At 40.8% G+C, this 14770-nt stretch overlaps 1 protein-coding gene across 1 annotated transcript; it reads right to left on the reverse strand.

Annotated features, from left to right (window-relative positions):
- Window positions 1-13755: 13755 nt before the first annotated feature.
- On the reverse strand, window positions 13756-14476 carry LOC124776590. Its single transcript, XM_047251652.1, has 2 exons — window positions 14236-14476; window positions 13756-13964 (listed from the first exon to the last, which is right to left on the reverse strand). The coding sequence occupies exons 1-2, from the start codon at window positions 14474-14476 to the stop codon at window positions 13756-13758; spliced, it is 450 nt and encodes a 149-aa protein (XP_047107608.1).
- Window positions 14477-14770: the final 294 nt, after the last annotated feature.

Here is a 14770-nt window from a genome sequence, read left to right on the forward strand (position 1 = left end):
CCACCACAAAACCACTCCTTTTAACACATTTACACGCAGTTTTTTCGACATTTTCCCGAATTTCTCCATCCTTTAACGTGTTTTGGCGGCAGCACAACCACCTAACCTTTGTTCACATCGTTGTCTACCAACCTAAGTTCACCACAGGATCAACATAGCCCAGCTTTAACCTACACTTTTTCGCCTTTTTTCACAACAGATCTCCAGTTACTTTCTCCAGTTATTTTCATTTTCATTTCAACCTCATGTTACACTTTCCACCTTCTAATACCATGTCACCCTCACAACACCCCCACATCGACCCCATCAAGTTTTATTTACATTCCCTCCGCAAACATGCCTTCACCCTAGCCAGATTACGCTCGCATATTTTATTTTCTCAGGCATGTCTGACATTTGGCATTACCCCCAAAGGCCTCACACCTAAAGTTCCCATCTCTGGCTGCAACCCTTCTTTCCATCAGTCCCTATACCAGCTCCAAACTGAACAATCCATTGCCCTCACCCACCTAATCCTTCACCTACACATCAACTCAGCCAATGAACACACCCGTCAACTCCTATCCTTAATAAAAGTCCTCAATCTTTCCTCTCCCACATCCACACCGGCTATTCAGAGCATCCTCCTGCAAGCCAACCGCAAATTAGAACAGCATGCCACCCTTCACCTCAAAAAACTATCCAATCTCCTGGTTTCCCACCTCCGGAAAGGCAACTCACTCACCCTTCACAACCTTTCCAGCAAACCTCAACCTCCTCTCATTGCACACAAACCTAGTATCTTCCATCTACTCAATCTCCCACTTCCAGCTTCACTCCCTCCAAAACCTTAAAATTCCAATCAACACAATCTGGTACCACAACACCCTAATTCAGTAGTTAACCTTTCCTCCAAACCTCTCTCCCAATCCGAAACCTCTGTCCTATCCAAAGGCCTCACCTTCAGCCCCACTCCCAGATTCAACCAAACAGCCCTCGTCAAAGATTTACTGTCCTACACTCGTACTCTCTGCTGGAAGTATCACTTTGCCACGAAGAAAAATGATTCTAATCCTGCCACTAATGATCCAACTCCCCAAGACACTATCCAAATTGAACCCTGCCTGGAACAGTTCCGTCCTCCGTCACAGCGGGACCCACCTCCTCTTCCTCAAAATCACCCTCTCCAAACCTTCCAGGAATTTCTGACTTCCAGCCTTGCCTCTCAATCCTTCTTAAAAAACCTTAATCCTACTCCCAACATCACCATTGCTGAAACCCAGGCTATTCGTGATCTGAGGACTGACCGGTCCATTGTCATTCTTCCGGCGGACAAGGGTTCCACGACCGTGGTACTTGATCATCGGGAGTATGTGGCTGAGGGACTGCGTCAGCTTTCAGACAACACCACATACAAAGTTTGTCACGGTAATCCCATTCCTGATGTCCAGGCAGAGCTTCAAGGAATCCTCAGAACCTTAGGCCCCCTACAACACCTTTCACCTGACTCCATCAAGCTCCTGACCCCACCGACACCCCGCACCCCTACCTTCTACCTTCTTCCTAAAATTCACAAACCCAATCATCCCAGCTGCCCCATTGTAGCTGGTTACCAAGCCCCCACAGAACGTATCTCTGCCTACGTAGATCAACACCTTCAACCCATTACATGCAGTCTCCCATCCTTCATCAAAGACACCAACCACTTTCTCGAACGCCTGGAATCCTTACCCAATCCGTTACCCCCGGAAACCATCCTTGTAACCATTGATGCCACTTCCTTATACACAAATATCCCGCACGTCCAGGGCCTCGCTGCGATGGAGCACTTCCTTTCACACTGATCACCTGCCACCCTACCTAAAACCTCTTTCCTCATTACCTTAGCCAGCTTCATCCTGATCCACAACTTCTTCACTTTTGAAGACCAGACATACCAACAATTAAAGGGAACATCCATGGGTACCAGGATGGCCCATTCGTACGCCAACCTATTCATGGGTCGCTTAGAGGAAGCCTTCTTGGTTACCCAGGCCTGCCAACCCAAAGTTTGGTACAGATTTATTGATGACATCTTCATGATCTGGACTCACAGTGAAGAAGAACCCCAGAATTTCCTCTCCATCCTCAACTCCTTTGGTTCCATCAGATTCACCTGGTCCTACTCCAGATCCCATGCCACTTTCTTTGATGTTGACCTCCAAATGTCCAATGGCCAGCTTCACACGTCCGTCCACATCAAACCCACCAACAAGCAACAGTACCCCATTTATGACAGCTGCCACCCATTCCACATCAAACGGTCCCTTCCCTACAGCCTAGGTCTTCGTGGCAAACGAATCTGCTTCAGTTCGGAATCCCTGAACCATTACACCAACAACCTGGCAACAGCTTTCGCATCCCGCAACTACCCTCCTGACCTGGTACAGAAGCAAATAACCAGAGCCACTTCCTCATCCTCTCAAACCTAGAACCTCTCACAGAAGAACCACAAAAGTGCCCCACTTGTGACAGGATACTTTCCGGGACTGGATCAGACTCTGAATGTGGCTCTCCAGCAGGGATACGACTTCCTCAAATCCTGCCCTGAAATGAGATCCGTCCTTCATGAAATCCTCCCCAGTCCACCAAGAGTGTCTTTCTGCCGTCCACCTAACCTTCGTAACCTCTTAGTTCATCCCTATGAAATCCCCAAGCCTTCTTCCCTACCCTCTGGCTCCTACCCTTGTAACTGCCCCCGGTGTTAAACCTGTCCCATGCACCCTCCCACCACCACCTACTCCAGTCCTGTAACCCGGAAGGTGTACACGATCAAAGACAGAGCCACGTGTGAAAGCACCCACGTGATCTACCAACTGACCTGCCTACACTGTGACGCATTCTATGTGGGAATGACCAGCAACAAACTGTCCATTCACATGAATGGACACAGGCAGACAGTGTTTGTTGGTAATGAGGATCACCCTGTGGCTAAACATGCCTTGGTGCACGGCCAGCACATCTTGGCACAGTGTTACACCATCTGGGTTATCTGGATACTTCCCACTAACACCAACCTATCCGAACTCCAGAGATGGGAACTTGCTCTTCAATATATCCTCTCTTCCCGTTATCCACCAGGCCTCAATCTCCGCTAATTTCAAGTTGCCGCCACTCATGCCTCACCTGTCATTCAACAACATCTTTGCCTCTGCACTTCCGCCTCGACTGACGTCTCTGCCCAAACTCTTTGCCTCTGTATATGTCTGCTTGTGTCTGTATATGTGTGGATGGATATGTGTGTGTGTGCGAGTGTATACCCGTCTTTTTTTCCCCCTAAGGTAAGTCTTTCCGCTCCCGGGATTGGAATGACTCCTTACCCTCTGCCTTGAAACCCAAATCCTTTCGTTTTTCCCTCTCCTTCCCTCTTTCCTGATGAGGCAACAGTTTGTTGCGAAAGCTTGAATTTTGTGTGTATGTTTGTGTTTGTTTGTGTGTCTGTCGACCTGCCAGCACTTTCATTTGGTAAGTCACAACATCTTTGTTTTTAGATATATTTTTCCTACGTGGAATGTTTCCCTCTATTTTATATATATATAGACACACACACAAAGATTATGTAACTTACCAAACGAAAGCGTTGGTTTGTTGATAGACACACAACGAAACACAAACACACACACAAAATTGAAGCTTTCGCAACCTACAGTTGCTTCATCAGGAAAGACAGTGTTATAGTAGACAAGAAGTTGACATGTGAACCACATGTCAACCATTTATCTGCCAGACTCTCAAGAGTTATCTATTTAATTAGAAACTTAAAAAGACATGTCCCTAATAGTTATATAAGATCAGCATATTTGACTTTCTTACAAGGTATCATATCATATGGAATCTTATTGTGGGGCAATAGCAGTCACGTAAAGGGCATTCTACTCTTACAAAAAAAATTTGTAAGAATAATAACCAACTCAGATAAGTTAGAACGCTGTAAACCCTTGTTTGTTAAATTGCAGTGCCTGATGGTATGAAACTTGTACATCTATAATGTTCTATTGTATGTTAGGAACAATATTTCAAACATATCATTAAGAAGGGATGTACATAGCCATAACACCAGGAACAAATCATGTTTAGATGTACCATATCAAAGACTATCCAAGTCACAGAATTCAAATTTAGTTCTTGGACTTAAGTTGTACAGTAAGTTAAGTATAGATTTAAAAGAGCTACCTGTCAATATCTTCAAAGCTAAGTTGTACAGAATACTAGTAAATAATCCTTTCTACTCAGTAGACAAATTTTTTGAAACTGAAAATCTGTCTTTATATAGCAGATGGTCTTATGTAATCCAAACTAAATTGTATTTAGTAATTAATGTTAAAAATGTAAGTTATCTTGATGTTGTCTATTGCTTTATGAGCTGAACGACAATAAAATTTGATTGAAAACATTCCACGTGGGAAAAATATATCCAAAAACAAAGATGATGCAACTTACCAAACGAAAGCATTGGTATATTGATAGACACACAAATAAACACAAACACACACACAAAATTCAAGCTTTCGCAACCAACGATTGCTTCATCAGGAAAGAGGGAAGGAGAGGGAAAGACGAAAGGATGTGGGTTTTAAGGGAGAGGGTAAGGAGTCATTCCAATCCCGGGAGAGGAAAGACTTACCTTAGGGGGAAAAAAGGACAGGTATACACTCGCACGCACACACACACATATCCATTCGCACATATACCATATGTCACACCCATTTGTCGGCCCATGAGCACTGATGACGAGTACAGACATGCCACTACCTGAGTGCTGATGATGAGATAAGTTGCACAGAGGACTTCCCATCCCACATATCAATAGCCTTTCACAGTTCTGGCCACTAGCTTGTCATCCAATTCTTTGTCTGTTGTGAGCCTAGGCTTCACACTGCAGTTCACTGTTTGTTGGTATTTACATGAGTGTTCTTTGCGTCCTGTATTTTACAAAGAAAACTGCAAAATGTTGTGGGTACATTGAAGAAGAAATCATGACGATTCTTACAAGGAGCGATAGTGAGGATTAACTACTTGATTTTGACGAAAGTGATAGCTCTTCCTCAGAATCAGAAAGCTGTAGCCATAAACCATCCACGTCAACAGGAGTATCAATGATGTTTCATGTTTCAATAAGAGATTTTAGTTGTTCTGAGTCTGCAGAATCAGAGAGTGGTAGTGAAACACCTACAAAGAAATCATGTCTTAGCAATAAATTTGACTGGAAAGAAAATGATTTTCAGCCAGGGAATCGCACATTTGATGATACGCTATCAGGACATGCTGGCCAAATAGGGAATGAGCCAAGTATTCTGTCAGTTTTCATGTTATTCTTTACAGAAGAAGTGATGAAATATATAGCTGATGAAATTAATCGGTTTAATTTATTCACCAAGGAGAATACTCCAGAATCAGTGCATTCTCAAATATCAAAGCAGAAAGATACTGAATATGGAGAAATTTATTGCTTCATAGCTGTTTGTCTTTTGATGTCACATGAAAAAACTGATAACTAGTGAACACTGGACCAGAGATGTTCTTCTAAATACTCATATTTTTGTGAACTCATGTCAAGAGACTAGTTTTCATTACATATGAGAATGTTACATTTCAGTGATAACTCCTTCAGTGCTGGAGGAGGCAGGTTATTCAAAATTAGGAACATTGTCGATAAAGTTCATACACCTTTCTGTTGTGCATTTAATCCACATCAGAAAATCTGCATCGATGGAAGTTTGTTATTATTAAGAGGGTGCTTATTTTTCAGACAGTGTAGTTCATCAAAATGGAGTAATTCGAAATAAAAATATTTGTTTTATGTGGTATTTTAGATTTGTCGTTTACGCAGGGACATCAACAGAAACTGAGTTCCACAGTTTGGAGAAAAGTGGTGAAGTAGTGGCTGTACTTACAAAGTCCTATTTAGAACATCGACATACTTCTACCTTGATAATTGGTACTCACGCCTTATTTTCCTGGCTTCACAGTCATGGGACAAACATATTTGGTACTGTCCGTAAGAACAGACGCAACATGCTGATATTTCAGAAGAAACTGAAATGAGGAGATATTAAATTTGTGTGTACTAATATAATGCTTGCTATACAGTGGTGCGACAAAAGGCAAGTGTGGATTTTGGCCACATTGACAGGAACACCGGGGAGAAAATTGAGAAACCACAAAGAATTGTAGATTATAACTTCAATATGGGAGCAGTTGACTATTCTGATATGCTGCTTACCTTTGTCAGATGTATGCAGAAAACAATGAAGTGGTATGAGAAGTTCTTTTTTCACGTTCTTGATCTGTGTGTTTTAAATGTCATGTCCCACACAGGTCACTAACACCTCGTAAAATGTCGATAGCAGAGTTAAGGGAACTTACAGGAACGTATGCATCAGATCATCGTTTTTTGAAGACAGGAATTACTTTAGAAAGTTTCAGAGCTTCAGGGAAGATACCTGCCTGGAAAGAACAGTCACAGACGTGAGTTAATGGTTCAGCAACTGTGTGTTCACAATTTTTGATTACAGCTGCTGGGATACCATCAATTCCAGCTGAATATGAATTTTTTAACTCTCTGAGGGCTTTTGCAACATCATTTTCAGTGACTATGGTAATGAAAATTGACTCTGCACATGTGTGATATTTTTGGTTTGCTGGTTGGTAATTTGCGTTAGGGTTATTTTGGACCAGCTTTTCAGCTATGCTCATAAAGAAATTGTTGAAAGAGTTCACCACAACTTCGGGATTAGATATAGATTCATTGTTGAGTTTGATTTCTATGTTCATGTGTGAAGCTTTCATTTGCCCTCTTTCCCTTTTTATGATATTCCACACTGCTTTTACTTTATTGCTGGATTTTTCAATGTACTCATCATTCTGCATCCTTTTTGCTTGTCTTATCACTCTTCTTAGGATACATGTGTAGTTTTTATAGTATTCTGTTAGTTGGGGGGAGTCACTACTTTGTTTACATAACATGTGGAGTATTCTTTTATGTTTGCAAGAGATTTTTATAGCTGGTGTAATCCAACTCTCGTTTCTATTATTATTATTATTATTATTATTATTATTATTATTATTATTATTTATTCTTACTGGTTTTTGCGGAAAGGCCTCTTCAAAGTGGTGGATCATTTTGTCAAGAAATATGTTGAATTTCATGTTGACATCATTGGCTGTGTACATCTCTGTCCACTTTTCTTTACTGAGGAGCGCATTTAGCTTGTTCACGTTCTCTTGGGTGAAAAACCTTTGTAAAGTTTTAGGTGGGACTGGGTTTGAGGTATCTTTGCTAACATCGACCTTTTGAATGACAGCTTGGTGGTCGCTGAATCCTGCATTGTATACTTCTAGAGTTGGGATAAGTTTATTTCTATTTGCAAAAATTTGATCTAGAGCTGTCTTGGATGTGGGTGTTATTCTAGTGGGCTCGTTTACAAGGCCATGCAGATTATAAGTTTTTGCAATGTTAATCAATGTTTCCTTGTTTCTGTTGGGGGTGAGAAAGTCTATATTAAAGTCACCACATATAATCACATCCTGTTTCCACTGACTTATTTTGGATAGAAACAAGTCCATTTGTAACAGAAAATCATTAATACTACTTGGGGGGGGGGGGGGGGGGGGATGGTAAATTGTAGCTACAATTAGATTTAGATCTGTAAGCTTTATGGCTGCACATTCAAAGATCTTATCTGTTCCTATTTCCTTTAGGGTAGGAAGTGGGCTATATTCAGTGTGTTGTTTGATGAAGATGGCAACCCCACCATGTCCATCATTTGATCTGGAGTAGTGTTCACACAATTTGAAGTTGGGTAGTGAGGTTAGCTTAACCACATCAGTGCAGAGCCAGTGCTCTGTTAGGCATACTACTGAGATATCACTGAGTTCACTGTTCAGCAAAATGCTTAAGTCATGTTTTGTTGCTCAAGGATTGGACATTGTGATAATAGATTTTCAGGTCTGAGTGGGGTTTACCCAGGGGGCTCAAAGTCATATTTACTGTGTCACTGACCTTTAGTTTAAATTGTGCTGCATTCCAGGTATGTTGACTTCTGAGCAGTTGTGCTGGTTCTGTTGGTCGTCCTTGGCAGCCGACTCATCTTCCAGGTGTGCCTGAAAAGTATCCACATGCACTTCACACTGTTGAGCCATCACATTGACGTTTTGGAGATATGTCATGATAATGTTCACCATCACATTATTGATCCTTTCAGGTTCCTGACCTTTTTGAGGGGTCAGGGGGTTTACATTTCTGAACATTTAGAGCAAGTTTACAATTTCTGCAACATATTGAAATCTTATCAAGATCTGACTGAATATTTGTGCAGCTTCTCTCACATAATACTTCATCATAGATAACTGTATCATCTGCAAAAAGCCTGATTTTACTAATAGTATTGTCTGCAGGGCCATTATTATACAATATGAACAGCAAAGGTCCCAACACACTTCCCTGGGGCACACCCAAAGTTACTTTTTACACCTGATTATGACTCTCCATCCAGGATAACATGCTGTATCCTTCCTACCAAAATGTTCTCAGTCCAGCTACAAATTCCACTTGATACCCCACACAATTGTGCTTTTGACAATAAGCAAAGGTGTGGCACAGAGTGAAATGCTTTCGAGAAATCAAGAGACACTACATCTACCTGGTTGCCTTGATCCAAATCTTTCAATATGTCATGTGAGAAAAGTGCAAGTTGGGTTTCACATGATTGATATTTTCGAAGTCCATGCTGACTGCCATTGAGGAGATCATTCTGTTCAAGACAGCTCATCATGTTTGAGCTCAGAATATGTTCCAAGGTTCTACAACAGATCAATGTCAAGTAATTTTGATGTTAGTTTTGTGGATCACTTCTACTACCCTTCTTGTAGAAGACTGTGATCTGTTCTTTTTCCAAGAACTAGGCACAGTTTTTGTTCAAGGGATCTATAATAAATTACAGTAAGAAGAGGGGCTAACTCAGCCTCAGATTCAGTGTAGAATCTGACAGCAGAGTCCATCAGGGCCTGGATCTTTGTTCAGTTTTAATGATTTCAGCTGTTTCTCAACACCACTGACATTAATACTTTTTTCGTTCACCTTTTCAGTGGTGTGAGGTTTAATTAGATCCAATATATTTCCATCATGAGTGGGGTTCTGAACTGTGTGTTCTAGTTAGGTTTCAGAGAAAGCATTTAGTAAGGTTTCACAGAGAGTCGTATCGTATGTGCCACTAACATAACTGTAGTTTTCCAATTAATTGTAGGAGGATTAAAGTCTCCACCAATGATTACAACATGACCAGTGAACTTATGCACAAGTGAACTGAGGTTCCTCTGAAGTTTAATGGTTACATCAGGAGATAACTTTGGTGGGCCAGTGAAGGATCCAATTATCAATTTATGCACACACCCGATTGAGAGTTGCCCAAACAATCTTACATGCAGCTTCAATTTCTATCTTGGTGGATTTGAGTTTTTTGTCTACTGCAACAAATACATTACCTCTATTTCCCATTTGCCTATCCTTTTGGTATACACTTAAATTTTCCAGAGAAATGTCACTGCTACCAGTTTCAGGTTTCAATTAGCTTTCTGTACTTAGTATATGTGAGCTTCAATGCTTTTTATGTGCTCCAAATTCTGTCACTTGGTTGTGAATGCTTCAGCAGTTTACCATTACGATTTCAATACTCTCACCTGTGGTTACGTCGATACTTCTGGGTTTCCTACAGCTTTCATTACCTGGAGAGTTGCCTAATCTAAAAAATCCTTGTGTGCACCCGACACACACCTGGGTAGCAGCTTCTGATGTGTAGTGCACACCTGACCTATTTACGGGGATCCTACAGTTCTCAACCCTATGGCACAAATCCAAGAAGCTGCAGCTTAGCTTGTCACTGCATCTTCGAAGTCTCTGGTTCAGTCCTTCCACTCAACTCAGGACCAAAGGGCCACGATCAATTCTGGGGAGAATACTGCAAATTGTGAGCTTCATTGAAACTCTACTTGCAAGGCTGGTCTTCTCAGCTTTCCTACCAGATGTTTGAATGACCCAAGAATGACCTAGGAGCCCAGAAGGCAAGCATCATTTGTTCCAATGTGTGCCACAATCTGCAGTTGGTTGTACCCTGTTCCCTCAATGGCTGCTGGAACTGCCTCTTCAACGTGTTGAATGAGTCTCCCAGGCATACACAATGAGGGCACCTGGTGCCCTTTCCTATCTCTTGCTGCCATTTTCCTAAAGTGTACCATCATTCACCACATGTTTGAACTGCTGACAATTAATAGACTCCCAACATTTTGTGTTTGCCTTCTCCTGACACCAGACAAAATAGGTTTCCCCAGAACAGGTGAAGCAGGTTCCACTAGCTCAGTTTCAGTCTCAGTGAAAGACAGCAACTCAAACTTGTTGGTTCAGGGGTTCGGTACATCACCCTGAGTCGTCCCTGTTCCCTGCCCACCCTGTACAGGACACCTACATCTACCAATGACATGCCACCCACAGTCAAGTGGATGGGTAATGAGAGATCCTGTAATTTCTGCAGAGGAGACAGGATCTGCAGGAGAGGACAGTACTTGAGATACCTCTGGTACAGGTGTGATGGATATGTGACTCTCAGGAGCTCTTCCAACACATCGTTTTGCAGCAGCTGTCAATCATTTGACCGTAGTCAGGGCTATTTCCAGCTGCTTATGAATGTCAACCAATTCATCCTGTGTTTGAGAGCAGCAGTCACAGTAAGCTGCATTTTACTGGTGCAGTGTGTTACATGGCAGGCAAAAAATATCTTTAAATTATGCCTGTGGATTATCTTTTAAACTGTTGAGCTAAAAGAATTGAAGCGGATGCACAAAAGTATATTTCTATTAAGGCAGCAGAAAAACCTGTGGTAAAAATTGATATTTTCCTAATATATAGGGGTACTCTTTAAGAGAAAACTAAATGTGACACAGTATGTTAAAAAACCTGTTACAGTAACTAATCACAAAACCTTATTTGTTACAAATTGCTTGTAGATTATGCCCATGCTCTTAGCAACTAAACTATTCTGGCATGTTACACAGCCATCCTTGAAGCTTCTATCTCCCATTACCTGCCAGGTAAGTTGAAGAACTCTTATGGAATTTGGGAAATATATAAAAGGCTCAGAGCCATGAGTCAGCTATGAAGCGCACCTGGATATATAAAACAGTATTCCACTTGTGTGAAATGTGGTTAGAATCAAGCAAGTTTCATCAGATTTATTGATATGAGTTTGCAATATCTGTCTTCATTCCTAGATAAAAATGAGGTCTTATGTTATTGCTATGTGTTTGATCTATGGGGATCCATGCAGATCTAAGCTCTGTTACTTTAATATCTTCACAAGTTGAAGCTGAGGAAGTAGATGATCTGAATACCAAAATTTTGTGGGCCGTAGTGCTTTCAGGTCTTAAGCAACTTTTGAGACATTGTGTTTCTGTCTTATAGTTACATCACAATGAAAATTGTATTGCTGTTTTATTATCTTGTATTTATGGTTTATATAATTAGTATGAAAGTCAAATTTCCTTCATTTTGTCTTCTACAGCAATACTGCATGGAAGAGAAGACATGAACATGTAGTAAGCAGCCAAATAGACCAGAATTGCATAATGCTGAGCTCAAAACTACGTTATCAATGGATGGTATTTGGTGAAGGTATTCAAAAGAAAGTCTGTAATATAAGTATTTGGAATCCAATAAGTATCTTTTTTGTACATTAAACAATTACTTGCAGTGAAAGTTTTGACTGCAGTTGGTAATGGAACTGTGTGGAAAGATAACTGTAGACAAAAGTTCTTTAACCTTCAGTTCTGTTAAGAGGAGTGAGGAAAAGAAAGAAAGAAATAAATGATTGAAACAGTTCTCAAATAAATCATAGAAAGTCACAATATGACAGGAAATATCTATCACATGCAAAAAGGCATTATATCAGAAAATTTAACTAATGTTTGTTATTGACACTTCAATTTAACTTAAATAACATTCATATTAGTTAAAATTGTTCGTGGCAACATAGAAGACAATATTCTTTATAGTTCTACACAAAATGTGTAAGAAAGAGACCGTAAGGACTTGAAAACTACAGTTTGTGTTATGTGCCTATGTCAGACTACACTTGGATTGTCACCAAAGACACAGTTGCATCATCTACTAAATACTCTTCTACTCTTCTATTTTATAAACACCCTTTCAGAGGATGTCCCATTCAGAGTATTTGAATAATCTGTGAAATACCGTATGTACTCAAATAATCCCCGCCCTCGAATAATCCGCATGCCCCAATTTTGAGGAAGAGGAAAAATATATATATATATATATATATATATATATATATATATATATATATATATATATATATATATATATATATATATATATATATATATAGAAGGAAACATTCCACGTGGGAAAAATTATATATAAAAACAAGGATGAGGTGACTTACCAAACGAAAGCGCTGGCAGGTCGATAGACACACAAACAAACACAAACATACACACAAAATTCAAGCTTTCGCAACAAACTGTTGCCTCATCAGGAAAGAGGGAAGGAGAGGGGAAGACGAAAGGAAGTGGAAGTCTTCCCCTCTCCTTCCCTCTTTCCTGATGAGGCAACAGTTTGTTGCGAAAGCTTGAATTTTGTGTGTATGTTTGTGTTTGTTTGTGTGTCTATCGACCTGCCAGCGCTTTCGTTCGGCAAGTCACCTCATCCTTGTTTATATATATATATATATATATATATTGCTTTAATTTGTTTTATTTACAAAAAAAAAATTGTTCCACTGTTGTGATGTGTTCAAAAGTATGTGTAATAACTACTGGTTTGATGCAATGCTGCTGTACAGATTGATACATTGTTAAAACGCAACCGATTCAGCGGTGTGCAGCTGGCCAGCCGGCAGGCGGGTGGCCAGCAGCGTGCAGCTGGCCCATTAGACGGGCAGGCGGCCAGGGAACATTATCACCACCAGCCAGGACTCTACGCATACCTACAATAGCAAAAAAAGAAATGTGAATTATCTTGTTTCAGAATTTGTTAATATGGTATGTACAATAAAATATTTTAGTCAATACCGATACGTTTCCTCTCTTACCACTCTATTCATCACTTTTATTGTCATCACTAGCGGGAGAATCATTGTCGTCTTCACCATCTTCCCATAGAGGGTCGTCCTCTGTTCCATCCAGTGAATTTGTGATTCCACATTTTTTGAAGGATTTTTCCACCAGTGGTTGTGGAATGGAGTCCCATGCACTTTTCACCCATTCACAAATCTGGGACAAATCCGGCCGTTTGATTTTTCCACTAGGTGTGAACTTATGGTTTTCATCAGCCATCCATTGCGTATATCGCTGTTTAAGTGCAGCTTTGAATGGCTGATTTATACACACATCTAGTGGTTGTAGGATGAATGTTAGGCCTCCAGGGATAATGACCAAGTCAGTTTTCCCTTTTTGTAATTTGTCTCGCACTTCCTTAATTGCACGTCCGCGGAAGCTGTCCAGGACCAACATGTTGCGTAAATTCAGTAATGCACCAGGACAACACATCTAGTGGTTGTAGGATGAATGTTAGGCCTCCAGGGATAATGACCAAGTCAGTTTTCCCTTTCTGTAATTTGTCTTGCACTTCCTTAGTTGTATGTCCGCGGAAGCTGTCCAGGACCAACATGTTGCGTAAATTCAGTAATGCACCAGGACAACGTTGCCAAACATATGTCACCCAGTCAATTATAAGTTCAATGTCCATCCACATATTTTCAGAATAGTTTTCCTTTTAAATGTTATGTAATGTGGTAGCTTTTGTCCATCGCCAGTTACACACAGCATCACTGTACATCTTTGTTCCTCACTGCCACCAGTTCGTATCATGATGCTGAATTCTTCTTTCCTGTTCACTGTGTTGTCGAGCAGCATCTCAAAATAGACTGGCGTTTGATCTGCATTACCAATTTGCAATAATATATAGGACTGATTCTTCAGTTTCTCCCAGCATATTTGTTGCTCGAACAGTCCACGGGTATACTGCCGGTTCATAGTGTCCAAGGGGCACAATATTTCAGTGATCAGACATGTAGCCATCATACGGGCGCGCTAACGAACTGAGCCCGCCCGCCCTCAGGAGATCAGTTCGTCAGCGCACCTGACGATGGTGACATGTCTGATCGCTGAAATATTGTGGCCGTTGGACACTATGGACCGGCAGTATACCTGTGGACTGTTCAAGCAATATATAGGACTGTTTACGGTGCAGATTTATCACATAACAATGAAAATTCACTATTTTTTCCTCGTAATCACCTGGAAGCCACTGAGCGATAGTAGTTTTCCTCCGGAATCCTAAACCATTTCTGTTGAAAAATCTTGATAGCCAGCCCCGGCTAGCTTTGAAACTGCTAATGCCTAGTTCTTTGGCTAAAGACAATGCTTTAAGTTGGCACATTCCACTCATCACCGCGCATCAGTATTGTCACTTCTCATCTACATAATTGCAGAGCCTTTTCTGGAGGTCCGCATGCTTCGCTTTTTGGCCGCGAAATGCCCGGCGATTACTATTAGTTTCTTGAAGCTATGTTTTATTTTTTTGCCAGTCGCGAATACAACTCTCACTCACATCGTATTTTCTTCCTGTTGCACGGTTTCCAATATTCTTGGCTTCTTGAATAATTTTCACTTTTTCTTTAGCAGTGTACGAGTGATAACGAGAACTTGTAGCCATAATTAACAAGTTTGAAGACGCTAATAC

This window comes from Schistocerca piceifrons, chromosome 1 (genome assembly GCF_021461385.2).
Source record: "Schistocerca piceifrons isolate TAMUIC-IGC-003096 chromosome 1, iqSchPice1.1, whole genome shotgun sequence".
NCBI classification, from domain to species: domain Eukaryota; kingdom Metazoa; phylum Arthropoda; class Insecta; order Orthoptera; family Acrididae; genus Schistocerca; species Schistocerca piceifrons.